Below are 23,467 nucleotides of genomic sequence, written 5' to 3'. Positions count from 1 at the left end.
ACGGGGGAGTTGTAAGAAAATCTTAAGTTTCTACCTTTGAGACCTGGGTATCTAATGCTATTACTGGCTGAGAGAGACAAGAAAATAGACTGAGATTATATGAGGCAGGAGAATTTAAAGATGCTACAAAGAAGCACTTTCAATTTTGGAAATAAGTCTGAGAAGACATATAATTTTGGGCATCATTAGCAGTACAGGTGGGAGTCTTGGCTATTCCACTTATTAGTTCTATGACTTTGAGCAAACTACTCAACTTTCATAAGCATCTGCTCTCTGATTGAGAGGTTAAATGAATACCTACCTCAGAGGTTATTATAGGTATTCAACAAAACAATACAAGTAGAGCTATATAAGTAGAGCTTAGCACCGTACTTGGCATATAGAAACACTCAATAAATCATAGTTATTTCTATTAAGTAGAAATTGAAATCATGCACTGATGAGATTGCAGAGGGTAATTATGTAGTGTGAGCAGAGATGTAGCCTGAGGATGAACCAGTAAGTAAAAGATATGATTTTTACCCAGGAGATCAAAAAAGGAAGGGTCAAGACAAGCAGAAGCAGAGAAATAGTGCTTCAAAGAGAGTGTGGTCAGCAGTGACAGAGAGCTAGGGAGGTCTAGTAAATTGAGGACAAAGCATCTATGATGTCTGGCAAATAGGTGTCTGGGATCTTATTGAGAAAAGTCTAAAAGGTAGGCTGCACTGGATTGAGGTGTGAGTTAGAGATGAGGAAGTAGAAAGTACAATCTAAACTATTATCTTGAGAATAGCAGATGGAAAGAGAAGGAGGGAGATGAAACTTGTAGAAAGTTCAAGGAAAAGGTATGAAAGGGAATCAGAAATGCACTCAGCCTGAGGAAGTTGAGAGAGTAAAGGAATAAGAGCTCAAGAATGCCATGGAGATTGAGGTGGGCTAGATGGTTTGTTTTTTGCTTTGGGAATTTTGCTTGACTCTCTTGGAAATTATAGCATGCGTGGTTGAACTAACACTGGGGTTAATAATCTTTGTGTTAAAGCAGTTGCAAGGGTTCAGAAGCTATCTGGCTTGGGCTTGGGTGAAAGCTGTTTTTGTGTGTAATTACTCATAATGTCCTCATGTGGGCAACGATGGCCATTCCTGGGGTGGGTAACTCCCTGGAGACAAATATACAAACCTGATTATCATTTAAGTAAACCTACCTGAGCAACATCCCTGATATATCAGACTCAGCTACTTAAACTTGCCTCTGAAACTGCAATGGATCGTGGCTCCTTTTTTCCCACTTGGATGTACTTTGTTCTCTCAGACTCCCTGATAGGACTTTTGTGATCCAGACAGTGATATTATCTGATACCTCCCTCTATTCCTGCTCCTTGTTCTAGCCTCTTCTACTCTGTTCCTGCTGCTACCCAAGACTTGGGCTAACAGCATCCCTGAAAATAAATCAGGACAAGCAGTGCTAGCAGGCAGTGTGCCGTCAAGTCCAAATGCAGGTCTAACAAGTAGAGAGAGAATCAGTTCTCATACAGGCTTTGAGACCTGGGTTTAGATATCACTGTGCTATTTCATCAGTGGCTCTTAAAAAGACTGATTGAACATAAAAGAGAAAGGCAGATCGGCTGACCACAGGGCCCCAGAAAAAAGTCTATCCATCACCTTCTAAGTACTATCACAGTGCAACTTTCCGGGGACAGATCTACAGAATGGACAGGACTATTAATGGTAAGGATATTACCTAAGAATCATATGTGACTTTGAAGATCCCAGAGTGATCTCACACCCATCATCTGACTTATGAGGGGCTTTAGTTATCTTTGGGAAAATGCCCTTTATAGCATCTGAGACCTTGGCTACTCTATAGACACAGTCTAGCCCACAGATGCTACATCAAGCGCTCATCAATGACATTCCTCCTATGGGGACTGAGAGGATTAATACACTGTGATAGCAGCAGGAAGCAAGATGTGATAAGGTCTCTGTTGTGTATCTGCAGCAAGGGAAAGAGACGTGACATAAACAAATTTGCTGCTTGAAGTCTCTCTGTTCAGACTCTGTTATGGATACTCTTTCTATAAAAGAATAGGGAGAAAACCTAAACCCTCAAAAATAGTGAACTGAACATCACTATGGATGGACAATTGCAGAGAGTGGTAACCTCTCTATTTTCTTTTCCATTTGGGGTCCCTTGAGTGTTCAGTCTGTGAAGTGAGTTCACAGATGTAGGGAAGGAGCAGAGAAGAGATAATATTTGGGTACCTCTGGGCACTGAAGTTTAGGGAAGTAAAGGAGATAATAAAGCACAAAGCGCTCTGGAACTGTGTACTGCCTCTCATTGTCTAATAATTTCTATTTCATGAACAAAGAAACAAAGTAAGCTCTAATCCAGAGAGAGACCAAGGTAGCCCTTATTTTGACAAGTCTTAGATCACTTAAACTGGAAGTGAGGAGCATCCATAGGCTAAGAAATGTTTTCAAGATACTCGGCGATCCAATTCTGGGAACACACAAGAGTCAGCTGGTGAACAACGTAAAAGCATGAACCAGACTAGTTTAGGCTCTAGCTAAACTTTTCCATATGCCTCTGGCCATCAGGAGTAGAGACACTCCCTTGGATCAAAGGAGCTGAACTGATCACAGATTAGAGGAATGAAGTTGCCAAAACAGACATATTCTCAAAATCATGGTAGAAAAAGTGACAACAACAACAGCAACAACTACAAAAAAATCAACTATCACTTTGCAAGCAACGTGAGAGGACTACCAGGCAGGTATTGGATTTTTCAGCCTCACCTGGGTACACACAGAGTAACTATCTGCAGCACCACCTGGGAGCCAGGTGTTATCTGCCAGGTAAGATAGGTGGGGGTATGAGTGCAAAGACCTAGGAGCACTATGTAGTGCATACATAAACCTGGGGCTGAATGGTTTTATTGTACTCCTCCCTGAAGGTTTTGGTAAAAGGATGTTTTTAAAAATTCAATAAAAGGACATGCTTTTTACCATCTTTTCATTTCTACAATTCTTGTTGAGATAATGTTGACCCTAGAGCCCTTTGTTAAACATCACTATTTGTTTTGATTTATTCCTTGTGGCAAATCTCTTTTATGAAATAAGGAACCAGATTAAAAATGAAGAGGATATATTGCAGCTAGAATAAGGTGCTGAATGGTGCACACCATCATTCACATTTTCAAGCTTCACCAGTGAGGTGAACTATATTTAGAAAAAGACACGGGGTCTCTTTCTTTTTTTTTTTTTTTAATCTCTGACAGTACATGTTTTCTGACATTTGTGTATCTATTCAATGGTTAGGTAGCACCCTGCTTTGCTCTGAAAACAGAAACTTTATTTTTTTTTTTATAAATTTTATTGTTATATTCCCCATACAATTGCAGCCCCCCATTCTGATCCCAATCCCTCCCCTCCCGCCCCCGCCCCCCTAAAAGTGTCTCTGGTTCATAGTTTTTTGTTGATTTTGATTTTCACTTTCTTATAGTTATTCATTTTCCTGGTCCCTTATTTAAGTTTTCTAGATTCCTGCTATGAGTGAGACCATCCGGTATTTTTCTTTTTCTTTTTGGCTTATTTCGCTGAGCATGATCCCTTCCAGCGCCATCCATGTTGCTGCAAATTGCATGTGTTTATCTTTTTTGAATGCTGAGTAATATTCCATGGTATATATGTACCACATCTTCTTGATCCAGTCATCTATTTTTGGGCATTTGGGTTGTTTCCAAAGCTTAGCTATTGTAAACAGTGCTGCTATAAACATAGGGGTGCAGGTTGAAAACAGAAACTTTAAATGCTACTATCAATCAGGAAAATTGTTCACAAGTTATTAGTCTCAACTAAAATAAATTCCCCAAACTTGAGTCTTCAGAGGATTATGAATGTTCTGCATTCCAACTCCATTTTATTTCATATTTTTAAAAAATGTCCTTTTTTGGAACCCCCAGGCATGTGTATAGAAATATCACCCACTGAAGTACTTCAAATGGATAAATGTACCATAAAACCAAACTTAGTGGTTGACCAGTGACAACATGATCTTACTGGGAAGGGCAGCACAAAGGAGATAATTCACTTGGTGGCTAAAAATTGGTATAGAAGTTATAAAAACAAGGACATAACACCCTTTCATCCATCACCATGCATCCCTCTCTCCTGCCACTTCTCCTTGCTCCCTCTCTCCACCCATCCACCCGTCCATCCACGCATCCATCCACCCATCCATGCATCCACCCATCCATCCACCCATCCACGCATCCACCCATCCACCCATCCACGCATCCACCCATCCATCCACCCATCCACGCATCCACCCATCCATCCACCCATCCACGCATCCACCCATCCACCCATCCACGCATCCACCCATCCACCCATCCACGCATCCACGCATCCATCCACCCATCCACGCATCCACCCATCCATCCACCCATCCACGCATCCACCCATCCACCCATCCACGCATCCACCCATCCATCCACCCATCCACACATCCACCCATCCACCCATCCACGCATCCACCCATCCATCCACCCATCCACGCATCCACCCATCCACCCATCCTCCATCCAGCCACGAACCCTCCCAGGCATTCACTCAACTAATACTTATATCAAGTCTGCACCAGTGTAGGTGCTATTCTGGATGCATCAGTAAACAAATAATGTAAGTCTTTGCAAAGCTTATATTCTAGTGGGAGAAAAAGATAATAATTAATAAGCATAATAAATATGGAAATTATGTTAGAAGTTGGTAAGTGCTGTGAAAATAAGAGTGAATACTGCAGAAGGATTGAGAGTGCCTGTATGTTCAGGCCGGGGGCACAGGGATGGTATAGTTTTATGCAGGTGAGTGGGGGAAGCTTCATTCGGAAGGCAAGATTCGAAGATTTATTTATTTATTTATTTATTTATTTATTTATTTTTAAAAGAATTTTTTTTATTTATACAAGCACTGGGTATAGTCAGAAGCACAGGAGGTTGAGAGAATTCACCAGAGCCAGAGCGGAGAGCAGAACAGGCAGACTGACAAAGTACACTGCTGAGGGGAGCAGCGGGCGGCAGGAGAGGTCTGCCACCATGTGGGACCCTTGCCGGTGGCCGGGGATCGAACTGGCGCTGCTGAGGCTGCGGGCAGCTTTGCAACCCAGCGCTCAAATGCTGCACCACCGGGGAGGCCCAAGATTTGAAGAAAGATTTAAAGATGGTGAATTGGCTGTTGGAAACTTGGCGGGGGGATGAGGGGGTTGATTCCATGTAGAAGAAATAGTGGAATAAAGGCCCTCAGGATATGTGAACTTGTGTGTGTTCAAGGAATAGCAAGGATATCAGTGGGGCTGGAGCAGTGTGTGTAAGAATAGAGGAGTGGGCATAGCAGGAATCTAGAAAACTTAAATAAGGGATCAGGAAAATGAATAACTATAAGAAAGTGAAAATCAAAATCAACAAAAAACTATGAACCAGAGATACTTTTTGGGGGGTGGGGGCCGGGAGGGGAGGGATTGGGGTCAGAATGGGGCATGTGCAGTTGTATGGGGGAATATAAAAATAAAATTTATTATATTAAAAAAAAAAAAAAGAATACAGGAGTGGGGAACAAGCCAGAGAGGTAGTCAGAAGCCAGACAAAGTGAAGCTATGAAGGGCTCATCCGTGGCTGTGTCTTATCCGAACTTTGCTTTTCATTCTGAGGGAGATGGGCATCCATTTGGGCAAGAATGAAGAGAGGTGTGGTGCTATCTGACTGATGTCTCAGCAGAATCACTCTGGCTACTCTGTCGAGAATACGTCTCAGGGAGGCAAAGGTAGGAACAGGGAGGTCTTGTTGAAAGGCTGCGCACGTAATCCGAGAGAAAGAAACTAGTGGCTTGGATAGAACGCTCCAGTAGAGTTGGTGGAAGTGGCCAGATTCCCTGGAACACAAAACAAATGCTTCATGTTCTCTAACATGGCCTGGGAATCTGTCAGCCTGATGGCTGCAGCTGTGTGACAAGGACCTCAGCTTGAGTAGAACTGGGCTCATCTATCATGTGCAGACATGTGGGAATGACAGGCAGGGCTGGTCTTTCATGGGGCCTCAAAAGACTCTTTTACTAAAAGTAGGTGCATTTGAGTCAAATAAAATCGAAACATATGCATTTTAGTCAAAGGAAAATAGATGAGTGTTAGTGCGGGGGGAGTGATTCTGAATGGATTTCAGGTTCTGGGGCTCTCACCGGGCCTTGGTCCTGCTCCCACGGATCATACCTTAAGAAGAAGTGGTAATAAAAAACCGTGAAACATTTTTGGGAAATTGGGAACAAAAGGAATCTGCAGAATTGGCAGCAGCAACTTCATCAACAAGCAGAGAGGGTGCCATATTGCAGACACTGTGCCCTCAACATTGGGCACTGGCAGTTGGCGGCGGTGCTCACATTGGCAGGTTTCCGTGGCATTGGCAGAACATTCAGTTGGCATTGGTGAAGGTGCCCTTGATGGGAAGATACTGGGTATCTTAGCCAGTAGCACAGACATTATTAGTACCTTAGACACTCAGGGCACCTGCAGTGCTGAAGCAGCCTTGGCAGTCATTAGGAACAAATTTGGCTCCCTTCATGGACACTAACAGCACTGAGAACACTTTTGGTAAGTTCTGGTGGCAACATTTCAAGCTCTGGGGACAGGAACTATCCACCATAACAAGGTAGAGTGGGAGAGGCAGAACAGGAAGGATGTCACATGGTCTGAAGAGGTCTGATTTATGGTGCACATGTGACATGAAACAACCAGAATGAATCATTAGGAGCAATTTCAGTAAGGTCTAGAAGATACAGAAAACTGTAAACCTATTTTGAAGCCCAGATTGGAATTCCTCAGGGCTTCTTTTTATATCTACAGAGAGGGGATAACCCAAGAATTCTTCTACTACCATTGGGTAAAAAGAGCAGTCAAATAGCCGACAGATTGTTCTCAGGAAAGTGTTTCCAGTCTCATTGTTGTTGTTTTGGTCACCTTAGAATTTTTCATTACCTCAGATATGACAGTGACTAAGAATTTTCACCTTGACTTATAGGATAGCTTTAGTAGAAAGTCAGCTCTTAACAAAGTCTTTGTGGTTGTTACTTATTTAATTCAGCAAGCACTTTTAAGGATAAAATAGGTATGTAACATTGTCGTAGGTGCTGTAGAAATGTAAAAGCATATATATAAGGTTTCTTTCTTCCAGGAATACTTAATATCCTTGAGTGTACATTTGAAATATATATAAATACAGGAAAATCATTAGGTGCCAAAGTTTTTTATAAGCTCCAGAAGAGAAGAGAAAAGAAACATGAGTGGGTTGGAGAAACTTGGGAAGAATTTCTTCCATACTTTATCTTCGAGTTAAAATATGGAGAAGTAAGTGAATGTGTGTGCATGAGGGAGAAAGCATGAGTGCATAAGAGAGAGACAGAGAGATGGAGAGAGAGAGAGATAAAGGCAGAGGATGGATACATATGGGCATCCATTTCTCTTCACTGCCTGTAGACCAAACAGGAGCACAGGTAGTATCCTCTGTCATGAGTGATTCCCTCAATGCTTTATTTGGCTAGAAATACCAATTAATTCTTTGAAATTCAGTTCAAATATTACCCACCCATGCGGAAAATCTTCACTGACACCCAAGTACTTATCTCCTTTCTTGTAACATTTTTGCATATAATTTTATATTGAAGTAGCACTGCGGTATAACATTATATAAGCTTCAACTGTGCATCATTAACCTACACGTTCGTCACTAATGTCCATTAAGTTTACCACTAAAAGTCCAATTCTGTCCTTCACCATACAATTGACTCCTTTTACCCGATTCTTACCCTACTTCCCCCTTCCCTTTCAGCAACCACTAATTTGTTCTACAGCCTAAGAGTTTATTTTTCTTTTGTTTAGTTCTATATTTTGTTTAGCTTCTTGATGTGCCACATATCAGTGAAATCATTGTTTTGTCTTTCTCTGTTTGACTTATTCCAGTAAGCATAATAACCTCTTGGTCTATCCATGTTGTTGAAAATGGCAGAATTTCAAGGATTTCATCTTTTATATAGCTGACTAGCATTCCATGATATAGATCATGATATTGATATCATGCTATTAAATATACATATATATATATTCCACAACCTCTTTATCTAATCATTTGTCAGTGGCCACTTAGTTTATTTCCAACTCTTGGCTATTATAAATAATGCTGCTATCAACATGGGGATATAGCACATATCTCTTTGAACTAGTATTTGTTTTTTCTTATCTGACTCTATATAAAATGTAGGTGGAATCTGGAGTTGTCCTAGCTCTTTCATCTGCTGCAGTCCTACCAGGGATGCTAAGGTCTTGGGATGTGAGGTCATTGCTGGTTCATATCTACATCAATCACACTTAGAGAACTGTGCCATCCAAAGTGGAAACCAACTGATGAAATAGTTGAGCTCCAAAGGTGAGAGGCTGGGGAATCAATCTCCTCTACATTTACTGCAGCAGTCTCTTGCACATTCATGGAAAAAATTTCCCATTCTAAATTTTCTATAATTAATTTACCTTCTAGTACTTAGAAAGTTATAAATACAACCCTTTTATACAAGTAGTGGCCTCTGAGTAGAGATAGAATTGAGGGTTAAAACTGATAAAAAAAGCTTTTAAACTGTGGGGACTCTGTGGTTCATGTTATAACCTTAAAAATCATTCAAATGTATCTGTTTAGCAGTTATCCCATCATGAATTCATAGAACAAGTAAGCTAAAATACATTTTCTCTTAAAGCCATGAAAGAAGGAATCTGACAGTTTGAGTGCTCAATTTCTCTGAAAAGAGCAGTTGCTATCTGTTAACTAAAAAGAAGCTGAACTTCTATTTACTAAACTAGAAGAAGCTACAAAGCACAGAGTGAAAATGGCCAGTCATTTGTTCCAAGGCTGAAGCATCGAAAGGCGATTCCCAGAGCACAGAGATGTGCTTCCTTATGATAGAGACAGCAGAAGGAAGCATCGGAAGAGCATGGGCTCTGGAGCCAGGTTGCCTGGTTCAAATCCTAACTCTGCCACTTTCTAATTGCATGACCTTAGGCAAATTACTTAACTTGTCTATGTCTTAGTTTCTTCATCTGTAAAATAGAGACTTAATTTTAAGATTGGATTGAGTTGATTTAGAGTTAATCTAATAGTACTTAGAATAATCCTGAGACATAGGATAGTTCTGTTTAAGGGTTGGCTATTTCACAGGGGTTCTCCCTGCAGTGTTATTCTGCGCATGCTCAGGAACTCCTTGGGGAATTTGCGGACTCTTGAGGAGAGTGTTCACTAAGTGCACACAGAAGATCAACCATCAGATTAGAACCCAAAGCCAAAAGATGGACATCTAAATCCCGTTGATCACCAGAAAAGAAAATCACAAAAAAGTTCCATGTAATGAAAAAAAGTGTAGCTTAGGGGTGGGAGAGTATTAATTCTGTTACTGGTTTTGCCTGCTCCATAGAAGCTAACTGATTGGGTTTGAAGTATTTGATTCATTATAGCTTGAAGGGGAAAAGGATGGATGAAATTGTAGCTGGATTGATGGCACTAGCTGTAATTTCAGAGGATAACTATTACAAATTGGAAAAGGAAAAAAAAAACATATCTATCTTCTTGAACAAGCTAAGCAAACGCTTTGGGTTATTTTTTGCTTGGAGTGTCACGAGTTATCTCAAAACTCCTCACACCAAAGTTTTTAGGAATGGCTTTTTGATTTATCTGCTTCTTCAGTAACCCTTTCCTCATTCACTGAACAGAAGAGAACTTCCCAGCCAAAGCTTGTATTTCTACTCCCATAATAGTTCATTCCATGCTTGGCTTTCTATTAAAATCACTTAAATATTGGCCTGACTTCCTCTATATGACTGTCATCTTCTTGAAGGCAGACGCTGTGCAATTTCATCTTGTTTCTCTTTGCACTGTATCTGAGACATAAGTAGATGCTCAATGCCTTTGCATGTATAAAAAAAGACCTCTCATTAGAATGCTATTGATAAAAAATAAGAAACAAAGGCGAATTATATTCAACCATCAAATTAGCACTTAATTCATTTGTACAGCAGAGAGGGAACAATAGCTCATTCAAAATGGTGTATTTATTTTTTAAGAGTTCTTGCATAAATTTGCATAGTTCTGCTTTTCTGTGACATCACAAAGCCTTTAGCAATTTAATGAGACTGCACTGTCAAGGTCTGACCACCTCATTTCTTAGATCAATTCTGTTCCTTCCAGTGCCACAGACCTTAACTGAGCCCTTGTTGTTCAATGTATTTTTCATTTCCACGTCTCTCCCACTTTCTATGTAGTTGGGGACTGATGACATTACCTCTAAGAGATGCAGACCGGAAACCCTCTCAGCATTACGCTTATTCACTTAATCTCTAGCTAGGAAGGTACTATTTATTATTTTTATACACCTCTCGTGTTGCTCCTGATGGGTTAAACAATAATACTAAATGTGGTAAAAATAAATTCACCTGCTTCTTATCAAGAAAATGTGTGATATGCCTTGTGAGAAATGGGAAGAATAGAAAGTTCACGAGTGCAATGCAGTCATGACAACTTTAAGTCATGAACTCTCACATCATAACTGAGGTCCTTTTGGACCTTTTGTCATTTTTGGTTAGCAATGTCATTTTTTTTTTTTTAGTTTTGTCAGTTCAGTGAGCATTTACTAAATAAATGCAAGTGGTTATAATGAATCTCAATTCAGTTCTTCCAAATCTCATGCAATTCACATGCATTTTAAAATTTATGAAACTCAAAATAACAAAATGTGGTAGGTCTACTATTATCTCCAATTTACAGATGAGGAAACTGTGATTCAGGAATATAAGTAACTTGCCTACAGTGACACAGCAGTAGGTAGCTAAGCCAGGACTGAATAAGGTTACACTATAAAGTTTAAGAGTTCATTTTTGAGTCCTGGCAAGACTGCCAGTTCCTTAATGGCAACTTCAGTAGATTATTTAGCTTCTTACATCAATAGCCCCTTAGTGTCTTTATAGAACCTTGGAGTATAATGTTTAGACAATGCAGCAAAGTGGTTAAAAACCTCAGTAAGCTGCCGGGTGAGAACCTTAGTTTGCCCATCTAAAATGGCGCACATTCTCATCATACTCTGTCTATCCTTTTGTTTAATTTTTCTCTATAATACTTATCATGACCAAAAGCTACATTTGTTTTTATTTCTTTACTTCCTTTGGCCTACACCAGCCACTAATGCAAGCTTTTAGATTCTGTTTCCCAACACCAAATCCCCAACATTAGAACATTGCCTGGCATGTTGCAGGCATTTCATTAAATAGCTATTGAGTAAATAAATAAAAGGAGATTCATTTTGCTAATTGTTTATGCCTGAAGTAGTAATTTTCAGATATAATCAATGAATTGAAAGAACCTCCCTTTTTTCTTGGTCTGCCTTCAATCTTTTTTTAAAAGTGTATCAAATAAGCACTAATGTAGCACATGAGTGTCAGATGTGTCAGATTCCATTGTACGATGTGTCAGATTCCATTGTAAGTGCTTTACAAATATTGACTCATTATACTCTTACATCACCCCAACGAGCAGGTAAAACCAGGGGGTCTGGCCATGGTTCTAACCAAAATATAATGCTGCTTCCTGGCTCAATCCTACAAAAATATCACCTTCATGGAGTTTAATGCTCTAAAGACGTGTTTTCACTCTCCTGGAGAGTGGCCTTCTATCTTGCTCAACTTTCTTGCCTTTCTACACAGATTGAAAAGAAAATAAGTAAGATTAGTTATTTTACTTCATTGTATCATGCCTTTCCTTCTTTGAAGTAGCAATGCCTATTGTGAGTGAAGCTTCTTTGAGACCACATATAAGGATAAAAAGTGGTTTGACCCCTCCAGGGGCTGCTAAACAACTGACAAGGTCTGTGTCTGCCTCTCTTCTTTTTTCCATGTCTGTCTCTTCTTGCTTTCCTAGGGCTTTTGGATTCCTGCCATAGTTCTTCCTTTCCAATCTTGAGGAGGGAGTTTAATGGTTCACGGAAAATGCAAAAACTGCCTTTTAAGCCCTATTTTATAAACACTTCTTTTTCTTGTTTTTAGTCAATTGATTCTTTCCTGACCTTCAACAGTTTTTCTCACAAATGCACAAGCATTCTCAGAGCCCTGGCCTTTGATAGAGCGCAGTATCCATCCAGGAGGCAATGTTGAGCACAGACACCCGGGACTTAGCTGCATTTCTATTGCTAAGGAACAATCTGCCTCTGGGAAAATCATTTATATGACCAGGACTTGGTTTCCTCATCTGTGAAATGTCCCAGGTGACAGATTGAGCTGGATATTATAGATCCTTTCCAGTTCTAAATTATAATTTTCTAGGAGAATGATAAAATGAAGAGAAAGCACCTGAATATCTACATTCTTTTACTTTTCCACTCCATGAGAGCCATCACACTTCATTGAATAAGGGTGAGCTTCTCAGAGTGGAAGGATGACAGTTGCTGGAGATGGCAATAGATCAGAATCCACTTGCAGTATGTCTCTCTTATTTCTCTATAAATATCAGGAGGGGTGAGTAAAAAACGATATTTTAACTCTCTGGTCTACAAAATTTAATATGACCTGTACTTTGTTTCCTCACCTGTGATATTTTAAGTTTAAAAATATGACATCAGTGGGACCTCCCTGGTGGCGCAAGGGGTTAAGATGCAACCTATGAAGCAATCCGCAGCTTCTGCAGCATGAGTTTGATCCCCAGTGTGCCAGGGAGCTACTTACATGGTGCAGCAGACCTCTCCTGACTCGCCCACTGCTCCCCTCAGCAGTGTACTTCAGTCAATCTTCCTGTTCTGTTCCCCACTCTGTCTCTGATGAATTCTCTCACCCCTCACACCTCTGACCTGTACCCCAGTTCTTGTATGCATAAATAAATAAATCTTTAAAAAATAAAATAAAATATGACATCAAAACATCTGCTCTCTAACTTAGAATGAAGCAGCCGCCTTGCCTTCTGAGGTTGCATTAAACTCTGGAGCAACACATCATTAAGCAATTGGGATGGCACCACATTTACACTCTGGGATATCTCTTCAGCTCAAAGTACTTAGAGCTATTTTATACTTTGTATGTACTAGGCTTTGTCATTTCAAAGGACCCAAAGAGATTTATAAGCAACAACCATTCCTTCTCCCAAGGAACCCCTGAAGAGCAGACTACTTATTGGTCTCTACTTATAAAGAGAAAGTGTGATGCATGAGGGAGGTCACTTCAGAAAGATGCTGGCCACCAGGATTGTGGGTATTATATTCATGGAGGACTTTTGTAAAACATCTAAATATAAATGTGTTCAGTTGGGAATGTCTTTAGGGGTCCCAACCTGACCTATGCAGGACTCACCTCTAATCTGCATTCTTGGTTGGCTCAGTTCAATTCAATCTAAGAAATGCCACTTAAGCATCTTATGTGTATGTAGGTGCTTGTGCTTCATGCTTAGGAAACAAAGATGAATATGACAAAGATCTTAATCTTGAGTGAGAGATAAACTAATCAATGGTAATTTTAAAGAGTGTAATGGGAGCACAGAAGGGTTATATTTAGCAATCTGGTCCGGACAGAGCATGTGAAGCAAGGTCTCTGCAAGGAATAAATCATAAGGAATGAATAGGAGTTATGTTATGAAGAAGGGCAGCAGTTGAGATGAAGCAAAATGTTTCTAGCACAGAATGACTAGATTCTCTTCCCTGATAATACAGGATTAACAAAACCATCACCATAACTAAATCTGGTCCCCAGTGCTTTGTTTTATTAACAAAATATTTGAAAACAAAACCAGTACTTTTGGGGGTGGGTAGTTTGTGTTCTCCAGTTTGCTATTTTCCATCACTCTGTATTGCTATTGCCCTTAAAAGTTTTTGAGTTCTCAACCTCTGCCAGTACATCTCCATTTTCCTGCTCACAGCTTTTTTGGGGGAAGGGCGGTCACTTGTTGATCAACTTTTTCTGATTGGGTCTAACATTAAATGCTCTACTTTCAAGTTTTGTTTGTTTTCAAAAATATGTTTTCTTTACTAACCTCCCTAAAGCCTTTTCAAATGGCGTTTGATTAATTCAATCCTCTAATATAGATGGAAACATGCTGCTTTCAGTAATGAGGCACCATGAAGAATGAAGATGCCTTTAATATTTGTCATTTTTTACAGGATTACTGATGTGTGTGTATCACTTGTGGCATTCAGATCTTCGTGAAATCTGTTGGGGCAATTGGCGAATCTCCAGGGTCTCTCATTTCTATGTGATTACATCCTGTCATGCTGCATTATACCTAACCCTACACTCCAGAAACATGTGCCTCTTTTTGAGTCATGTTTGTAAATATGGCTTCTAAATCATCTAATTGTGCATATCACAGTCCCATGGAGCTTTCCCATGGAAATAAAAGACACATTTGTTTTAATGTTGATGACGGTTTATTCCATCTTAACCACACATGGCGGAAATTAGACTGTAAAGTGGATCATGATAAAGTGTATTTGCAGTCGGCCAACTTCTGAAATGGCCCCCGATGATCCCACCTCCTGGTTTTCACACTCATGTGTAAACAGCCCCTCCTGTGTGCTGTTGAAGTCAGATGCACGTTGTGAGATGCTTTATGGAGGGGCCCATGTGACGTGAAACTGGGGGATGTGATCAGTCAATAGCTTATGAGGCACCAAGACCTCAGGCCAAAACCCTCGAAGCAATTGAATCTTATTTACAACCACCTGAGCAAGCGGGGTGGTAGACCCATCTCAGCTGAGTGTGACCGCAGTGACTGTAGGCATGTGGGAGACCCACAGCCAGAGGACCCCGCTCAGCCCCTCCAAGATTTCTAACTCACAAAAACTATGAGATGATAAATGCCGTAAAATCCCACTAAAATTTGGGCTAATTTATTAATTAGCAATAGGTAACTGACACCGAATCTTCTTTTTCTATTGGCATAACAAAACTAGACATAAAATCTCTTATTTTTCCCAGCAAAAATCTTAAATTGAGAATGTGAAAGGGGATAATTTAATCTAATCAGAGGTATTCAGTGCCAATCAGTAAAAAAAAAAAAAAAATGCTTGAAACTATATAGTCCAACAAATACTAGTTATACTGAGTTGAATTTAGAAATAAAGGGCAGCTAAAATGCAGATGTTTATCAGCATGTAGCAAAGAAAAAGGGTAACAGTGAACCGAGCAAAAAAGAGCAGAAAGTACAGTGACCAAGAGTCCTTTGATGACAATATTCGCAGCCAGCATGTATTTCTGAATTTGAGTTTTAACGACCTGCAATATTTATATGAAGAGAATGAGCCAGCAAGGAGAGGAAGGGCAACATAGAAGAAAAGAAGATACTGGTAGCATGGAAGCCAAAAGAAGACAATGATGGCGGTTGACAGTACTATCAGAACCTATAAAGGCCAAAGGAAGGTGTAGGTAGAAAGGGTTTGTGGAATACCTGCTTTATTGGTTACCGGTGACCTTAGCAGTGATTGTGTGGGGTGGCAGCAGATGAACTAGTTAGATCAGGAAGCAAAGAAGTGGGGTATAGCAAGCACAGTCATCTATTCAATAACCCTAACTGATATTAAATAGGAAAATATTAGAAAAGGATATACTGAAAAATGAAGCGAGCTTGTTTGCACAAGTTGCTAGTATTTTGAAGTATATTTTCAATTCAGGATGAGTTATATTAAGGGAGAGATCCACTGTGGACACCCAATTTGGTCAAGGGAGCTACTCTGGTGCAAGACAGTTCCCTTTTCGTCACTTCCTAATAGAAGTAGACAGTGAGCTGATTGGTGCTAAGCAGTTCAATCAAATGCTTAGGGTTGAAAATGATCTAATCAGGCTTGCAGGGTGGGGGACTCTGAAGTGGATATAAGGCAGGGCAAGAGCCCACTGAGTCAGTCAGCAGCTGGCCTCTGTAGAGTAAAGAAGGATCCATTAAACCATCTTCGAAGAAGGATTAAGCAGACGGGCTCGGAAGAGAGAGAAGCATCAAGCAGATGACCTGTGTGGGATTCACCAGCTCTCCATGGACTTCCAGATCTCTAGACCTCCAGACCTCTATAGACCTTTGCAGACACCTGGCCACTGCACCCGCCTCTGACATTACCTGCAAGGAACAGTGCTGGCGTGGGCCTACTATCTCAAATAACCATTCATTGTTGGTCTATGCCAACAGCTCATGAAGTGCTGTCTACAGCCTCTGGTTCTCTGGCACCACCTCCTGATGCTGATGAGTTCATCACTGTCTGGTCCAGCATCCAGGCTTCACACTGTGACTGTGGGCTGTGCAGTGTCACCTCATTTTCCACAAACAGCCTTTGTTTAGGACTTGTAGACACTGCAGACACTATTGGGAGTGATACAGTCAGCCACTGTGGCCTCAGAAACTCCCTTTCCCCAATCTCCTGTTTGTTACATAGACCTGTTGTTGGAATCTGAGCCTAGATGATTTTGCAGGTGTACACATCGGTAAGAATCCACTGAGAGTGAACTGTCCCCCTCCTTAGGCACTGTCCCTTGGCACTATCTTGATACTGTTTTAGCACTGTTTTAAGTATCTTTAAGTACTGTTTCATTGCTGACTCAAAAACACAATATGTTAATTAAAGGATCTCAGGTAGCAATCACGGAATATTTCTTATGACAGATGAAGAACATAAATATTCTGAAGACCAAAATCTTATAAACAAAACAAAGAGACATTTTGTCCTTTTTCTGGCAATGCAAAATTAGTGAGAATGCAAACGAATATGCTGGTGGTAAAATTATACTATTAACCATCTGAAGATTGGGCTCATTACCTACGAAGGCAAAGCATCAATTTGCAGCATTATAACATTCTGTTTGTGCTGCTGAACACGTGTTTGGATGTTTTTAGATGGTCTCTACTCGTTTGTGTGCATGGCAAGCACTTCTGCATTAGTCTCTTGAGAGATGCTTAATTTTGTATTGTTTCTATTATATTGTTTTCTCTAATGGAAATGATACTCTGTTTTAAAAATAAACACTCCATTTATGCTCCAAATAATTCTGGGTTTAGGTTTTTATTTCTCATTATCAAATGGCATACACAGGATTATATCTATATCTTAAAAATTGAGATACCCTTTGATTTAAAATATTATTTTGGAAGAACATGTGAAAATTGAGCTAAGCACACTGAGAAATTCAAGAATGGCTGTGACATAGTCTCTGGCCTCAGGATACCCATCATGTGAAAGTGAGAGAATTTTTGCCTTCAGACAAAACAGCATAGTGCCATCAAATGCCAGAGAACATTTCATTCCACAAATATTTTTTTCACTACCTAGGAGGTACCAGGCACTGTTTGAGGGTCTGGTATATAGAACGAAAAAAGATGAAGAGGTGAAAGAAAAAGATGAAGAGGTGAAGAGGGGCAAGTGGTGTGACTTTGAGGTCACAGAGGTCTCTGTGAGGAGAGGACAGCTGAGTAGAGACTTGATGACATAGAGAAGCTAGCTCGTGACATCACTGCCTTGGCACCTTCATCCTCTTCATCACAACTACTTCTTTATATCAATAAATTTCTTCAATAAGTTCCTCTGCCTGCATATTGAGAATCTCTAATGTGATGGTAATGTCAACATTCCTAAGGTGAGCTATTTCTTCTTAAATTCTATTTAGAGTATTATTCACACAGTATGGTAAAGATCCTGTGATACTATATGGATATTATTCACTGTTACTTCCTACCAGGATGCTTGAATATTTTTAGCTGTATGCTTTATATCATATTTCAAAACTTAGCTGTAGAAATTACAGGATACCCAGTTACAGTGGCAATAGCCTATACAAATGTCCATTAAAAAAAGGATGGAAATTGTGAAATAAAAGGAAAAAAAGAAGCAAGCATATAAATCAGAAGAAAAGCATTTCTAGTCAGAGAGACCAATTTGGAAAGATCTTGAGGCCAAATGAGCTAGGAATGTTCTGGAACAAAAAGAGCGCTACCTGATTACACTGTAGGAATAGGAGAAATAAGGTGGTAGAGGTGGGTGGGGGCCAGATCCTATACTGACTGTTGTGTGCCATGATAAACATTTTATTCTAAGTGAGGAGGGAAGTCAGTGGAGATTTAAAGCAGAATGTGGTATGAGCTGATTAATGTTTTAGAAGAATTGTTCTGATTGTAGAAATCCAATTGTAGAGCAGTCAGAAAGGCAACTAGGGCAGAGGCTAGACATCTATGAGTCATCCAGGCTAGAGAGGACCAATGAGAAATTGACTCAGGTAGTCTACCCTGGAGGAGACAGATTAGAAACTACTGTGGCTCACTGAGAGGGGGTTAGTTTGGACAAGGGTGATAATTACCATGGTGGTAAAAAGTGGCTCCATTTAAGGGGAAGCTTCATAAAAGGAGGGTTATGGAATGGTTTGAGTTGAACTTTCAATGACAGACAGCACCATGCCATTTATTGATTTATTCCACACCCAGCACAGGCTGGGCAGCCTGCTAACTGTTGCGGACACAGCAATGTAGAAGCCCTGGCTGACAATGAGGGGAAAATTTGCTGAGGATGTAATATTCTAAGCAAAGATACAAAAGTGGACAGATGATCAACACAATTATAGGATTTACTTCAAGAATTAATTCTAAGGGCACTTTATTTCTTTCCCTTTTAGGGTAGAAAATTCTATGACAGAATTCCTCTGCATGCTTTACTGTCCTTGAATTTGCAAGTGTTAAGTTTTTATCAGTAGGAAATCAGTTCACTGTCAGTTGGCAAATTTCACTAGGTCAGTTCCTTAGAATTAGTGGTTAATATTTATCTTTTCCATTCTGAAGAGGAGAAATTATAGCCTCTTTAGAAAGGAAAAGAACAAAGAGAATACAAAATATAAGATAAACTCACAGAGGTAGGTGCTGCTATTACTGTTTGTCTCATGCCCTGCCTCCAAATCCTGTCCCCAGATCTTATTTCCTAATGGATGATGTCACTTCAATATTCCCTCCCTTTCACTCCCATTATATACTGCTTCTAGAATTAACTGGTCCAAAGCAGCCCAGATATGCCTGCTTCCCAGTGACTACAGAACAAATTTAAAATTCCTTAGCCTGCCACAAAGTGACTCAACCTATGATTTTTTTTATTTTTTGCTTTATCTCTGACTACAAGCTCCCCTTGCATTAATCACACTGGATTTTCTTCTTCTTTTCTTGAAATGGTTTTTTAAAGTTGTGAAATAATAACACATAACATTTACCACCTTCACCATTTTGGAGTGTATAGTTCAGTGCCAAGTAAGTACATTCACGTTGTGCAAATCCCACTGGCTTTCAAATCACACAGTATCGCTGTTCCTCTAGTGCTTCTGGTCCTGTGTTGTTGGACTGTACCTGTATTTATTTGATTCCTGCTGGCCCCTGAAATGCCTCTCCCTGTTCTTGGCAATTAAAATCCCACATATCTTGAAGACCAATGCCCAGATCCTACCTTTTGCTTTAGCTCTTAAGAAAGCTTATCTGGAAACAGAAGGTCAACTCGGTTGCTAGGTAACATGCTGCTTATAGTTAAAATGATACCTGGCTGGCAAATTGCATCTGGACCGGAAAGGATTTATATATGAACTATAAATACCTGATGGGGATGTGATACTTTGGACATCCCTGAGTGATGACTCACGTAATTAGGCAGGTCCCTTGTCCCTGGAAGCTAAGTCTGTGAGCTGTTACAAGAGATACTGCTTCATAAGGGACATGAACTTATAACCCAGGAACATTCATGCACCCACATTCCTGCCCTTGTCTTCCTGAGCCTGAGCTTTCACTTGAGGGGCATAGACTAATGTTTTTACTGATATGAGATCCCACTGAAGAGAAACTTGGAAGTTTCCCTGCTGACAGGCAGAGGTGTTTCCTGTGTGACATCCTTCTAGGTAAACCTAAAGCTGAGATTGGCACATAATTGAGTCTGAATGGTTAGTTGGATCTAAGACCAGCAGTTGGGAGTTGCACAGCTATGAAGAAATGGGTCCTAAACAATAACACGTTCTTGAATTAACCCGGAGTTAAAACTGTTGAGAGTTAAAATCACTTTGGTCCCTGTAGGTAAAAAACAAACAAGCAAACAAACAAAAAAAGCACAACACTGCTCACCTTTGGAAGGAGCTGGATTGCCTGTAGAATTCTCTGTCTATGCCCAGAATTAAGTATTCCAATTTCCAACAAATCCTGATCTTCCATAACATTGCTTCCCTAGAACAAATTCAGAAAGGTTACAAGTTAAAACAGGCAGTTTTTACTATGGGTAAATGATGATTCATTAAATATGAGAAAAGATAGGCAACAAATTATATGATTTTTATAAACAAAGACATTCTCCAATGAGGGAGCGAGCAGAGTAGATCACCTATATGACTGAGCTGTTCTGAGAAAGCTTCTTTCCCCTCACAAATATTCTCGTGACTTACTATTTAAGGTTGGATTCTCGGCACTGGGGATTCTATTCCTTTGACTTAAATCTTTGTATGATAACAATGTAAATGCTTCTAAGAAGGGTTGCATTTAGGATTATTAGTGACCAATACATTGGTGTGAATGAGTCCATTTGTTTTTTCCCCCTAAAAGTAGATTTTGAGAGAAATGCTGATGAAAAATACTAGGCATCTTAAAAGTGACAATAATTAATCTTAAAATACTGAATGCTAGGCCCCTGGTCAACATGTGGGTATAAAACAATGAATGTGATGCAGGCACCTGCTCACAGCTGTCCTTATTTCTTCCAGCTGAGTGATGCCAATGGACAGGTCAAAGGCAGTTCGAATGCTGTGTGTGGACCTGCTGTGATGGTGACCTGCTTGAGAGCCCAGATGAGACCTGAGGTATGTTTTCAGATACCTCAAGGATGGTTCGGAGAGAGCATTCAAAGAGGAAGGACAAAGGAGAAATGATGTGCTATGTCCTGTAGGTAACAAAGGGCATATTGTACTTGGAAGCATCGAGTTCTTGCATAAACCACAGAGAGAAGCAAAAGAGTAAGGCTGGAAAGGTAAACAGAGGCCAGACTGTACAAACACTCTGTGCTATGCTGAGGAATTTTGAGTTTATCCTGACCATATGGGAAGGCAGGACAGATTTTCAGAAAAGGAGTTACATGAGATTCCAAATTTGGAAAGACCAATTTGGTTTCTGTGACTGGATCTCATTTGCTTACCTATAAGATGACAACGTTGAGCCATACATTCCAAGGACCAATCTTGCCCTGAAATTCCAATTGCAATGATTTTTTAGAGCTCTGATTAATATTCTAATCCAGACATTTATTGATTGCCTATTGTGTCTAAATTTCCATCTTTTGGGGTTTGTAAAGTAGAGTTTTCACTAAATTGAGGAACCTATAGAGTAGTTCAAAAGTTCAGATCACTTTGCTGGGCTAGTCATACTCTGCCTTCTTAGTGTGGAAGACAAAATCATTCATGTAGAGAAATTATGGAAGGCATCTTTATGGAGAGAAGTGGGTATTGACAGCATGAAGGAGCATTCCTGGGGGTGTGAAGATCATGAAGAAGTCACAGCAGTTGTTCTAGAGTAACTTGTTCTTAGCCTAAGGTAGTGGTCACAAGAGCTAGAAGGAAGTGGGTGGATCTGAGAACTCTCCAGAGGCAGGACTCATGGACTGAAGGAGTGAAATGAGGGATGTATGCATAATATGCATTAGTTCCAGGCTTGGGCAACAGGAGTGGATCATGATACCTTTTCCTGAGATAATAAAGGAGGAGGAATCATTCTAGCGTGGTTCGAAGTGAGACTAATGTCTTTCCTAGACAGGGACAGAATAGATGGATGTAAACAATTTAATATCATGCTATGTTATAAATGGATAATTGACTGTTCTTAGAAAGATTAAAACTATTAGAATGCTACCAGAGGTAGGGATTTAAAATGGGCATTTACTGGATAAAAACATTCCACCTACTTATAGTATCATTCCTATGCTTAAGCTACCCTGGCTGTCTCCGAGGAGGCAGAAGTATCCAGGTATATAGCAACATGATAATGAAAAGCCTAATGAAAAACAAATAAAGCCAGCCCTGGCAACATGCCATAGGAAACACTGCGCTCAAGAAATTACTCAGTGCACACAACAGAGCATGGCTAAGAATATAAATGACTGAATTTGGAGAAAGCATTCTTATTTTCAGAAATGGACGGGAGTGTCACGGGCAGAGAATATGATATATCTCTGCATTGGACTTTCTTTTTGAGGGATTTTCCAAAAGGAGTTACCCAAGCTATTAAAAACCAAAGGTCAAAACCCAAAAAACATCTACATGTTAGAGCATCACCAGTTCTTTTGTGAGCTAAAGAACCACCCCACAATACTAGCTCATACAAAATACAGGCCCTTGTTTCTTTGTACAAATACAGTACATGAGGATACTGTAGTCCAGAATTAGTTACTATATATAGTTAATATGAAATTACCTGATTTTATGAAAAAACACTGATTTCAATGTTTGAATACTAGGAAGATTTGAATTAAATTTCTAAAAATGACTGCTTTCTTGCAATCATCAATGTACCATTTTCTCTACCTTTTATAAGAAAGAAAACTCTGAAGAATTGTGGAAAGGTAGATGTCTTCCCTTTTGGTCAAATTTCCTAGCATACAGAATAATTAGCAAATACTTGAAAAATGAATGAGAATTATGGGGAGCACAATGTAAATGGTGAGGATGTGCCCAAGGGAAATGGTACTAATTATGGAAATGTAAAGAAAAGGATTTACTGTCAGCAACAAGGCAGGCTGCTAGCAATTTTCTGTTTTCTCTCTTATTGTAATAATAGGGACTCCAAAAATATCCCAGTACATCATCCAGCCAGTCATTTTTCAAAATAGCAATATACTTGGAGTCTATAAAGAGCTGGGTTCGAGTCTCATCTGGTTAAGGAGAGTCTCATCTGGTTATGCTTTCTGAGTAGAGTTCATTTATGTCCATATTCTGTGGAACCACCTCCAATACCGCTCTGCCCCACTCCTCACCTCCCCAGATCACATGCTATTCCTTACTCCTTCATCTCCCATTTGCTCCTTAACCTACCACAGTAAAATTTTACCTTCATTAACTCCATAGAATTTCTCTACCTTATGTTAAGAATGACCTCTCAATTACCATAACTACTTGATTCTTGTCAACTCTGACTTCAAGGACTTACTGGTCACATGGCTGATGACTATTGGATTGGACAAAGCAAATAGAGGCTATTTCCAGCATAGTAGAAAGTTCTAGTGCTTCTCTACAGTTAAAGACATTGAAGCTGCAGTAGAATCACATAAATGAGGGCAAAAATGGAGTCAGTGGGATCAAAACTGGAAGTCAAAAATACTCATGAATCATTTTCAGGATATAATTAAGGTGTCTTTTAGTCAAAGTTCATGAACTTTAAATTTAGTATCTTTAGAAAATCCTCTTCTAAAT

General features: G+C 39.8%; 1 protein-coding gene across 17 annotated transcripts in view; it reads right to left on the bottom strand.

The window, feature by feature from the left end:
* ANKS1B (ankyrin repeat and sterile alpha motif domain containing 1B) overlaps nucleotides 1-23,467 on the bottom strand; it is a gene marked incomplete at both ends in the record, with an annotated part of 793,016 nt that overhangs the window by 247,358 nt on the left and 522,191 nt on the right. For all 17 annotated transcript variants that reach the window (XM_084256217.1, XM_084256227.1, XM_084256226.1 and 14 more), the window contains one exon: nucleotides 20,145-20,243. In XM_084256217.1, the coding sequence (XP_084112343.1) occupies nucleotides 20,145-20,243 (99 nt within the window). The remainder of the gene's footprint in view (nucleotides 1-20,144; nucleotides 20,244-23,467) is intronic.

The sequence above is a fragment of the Talpa europaea genome, assembly GCF_964194135.1.
Source record: "Talpa europaea genome assembly, chromosome: 15".
In the NCBI taxonomy this organism is placed as follows: Eukaryota; Metazoa; Chordata; class Mammalia; order Eulipotyphla; family Talpidae; genus Talpa; species Talpa europaea.
Note: the sequence above shows the minus strand (reverse complement) of the source record. Positions and strands in the feature narration are given on the sequence as shown.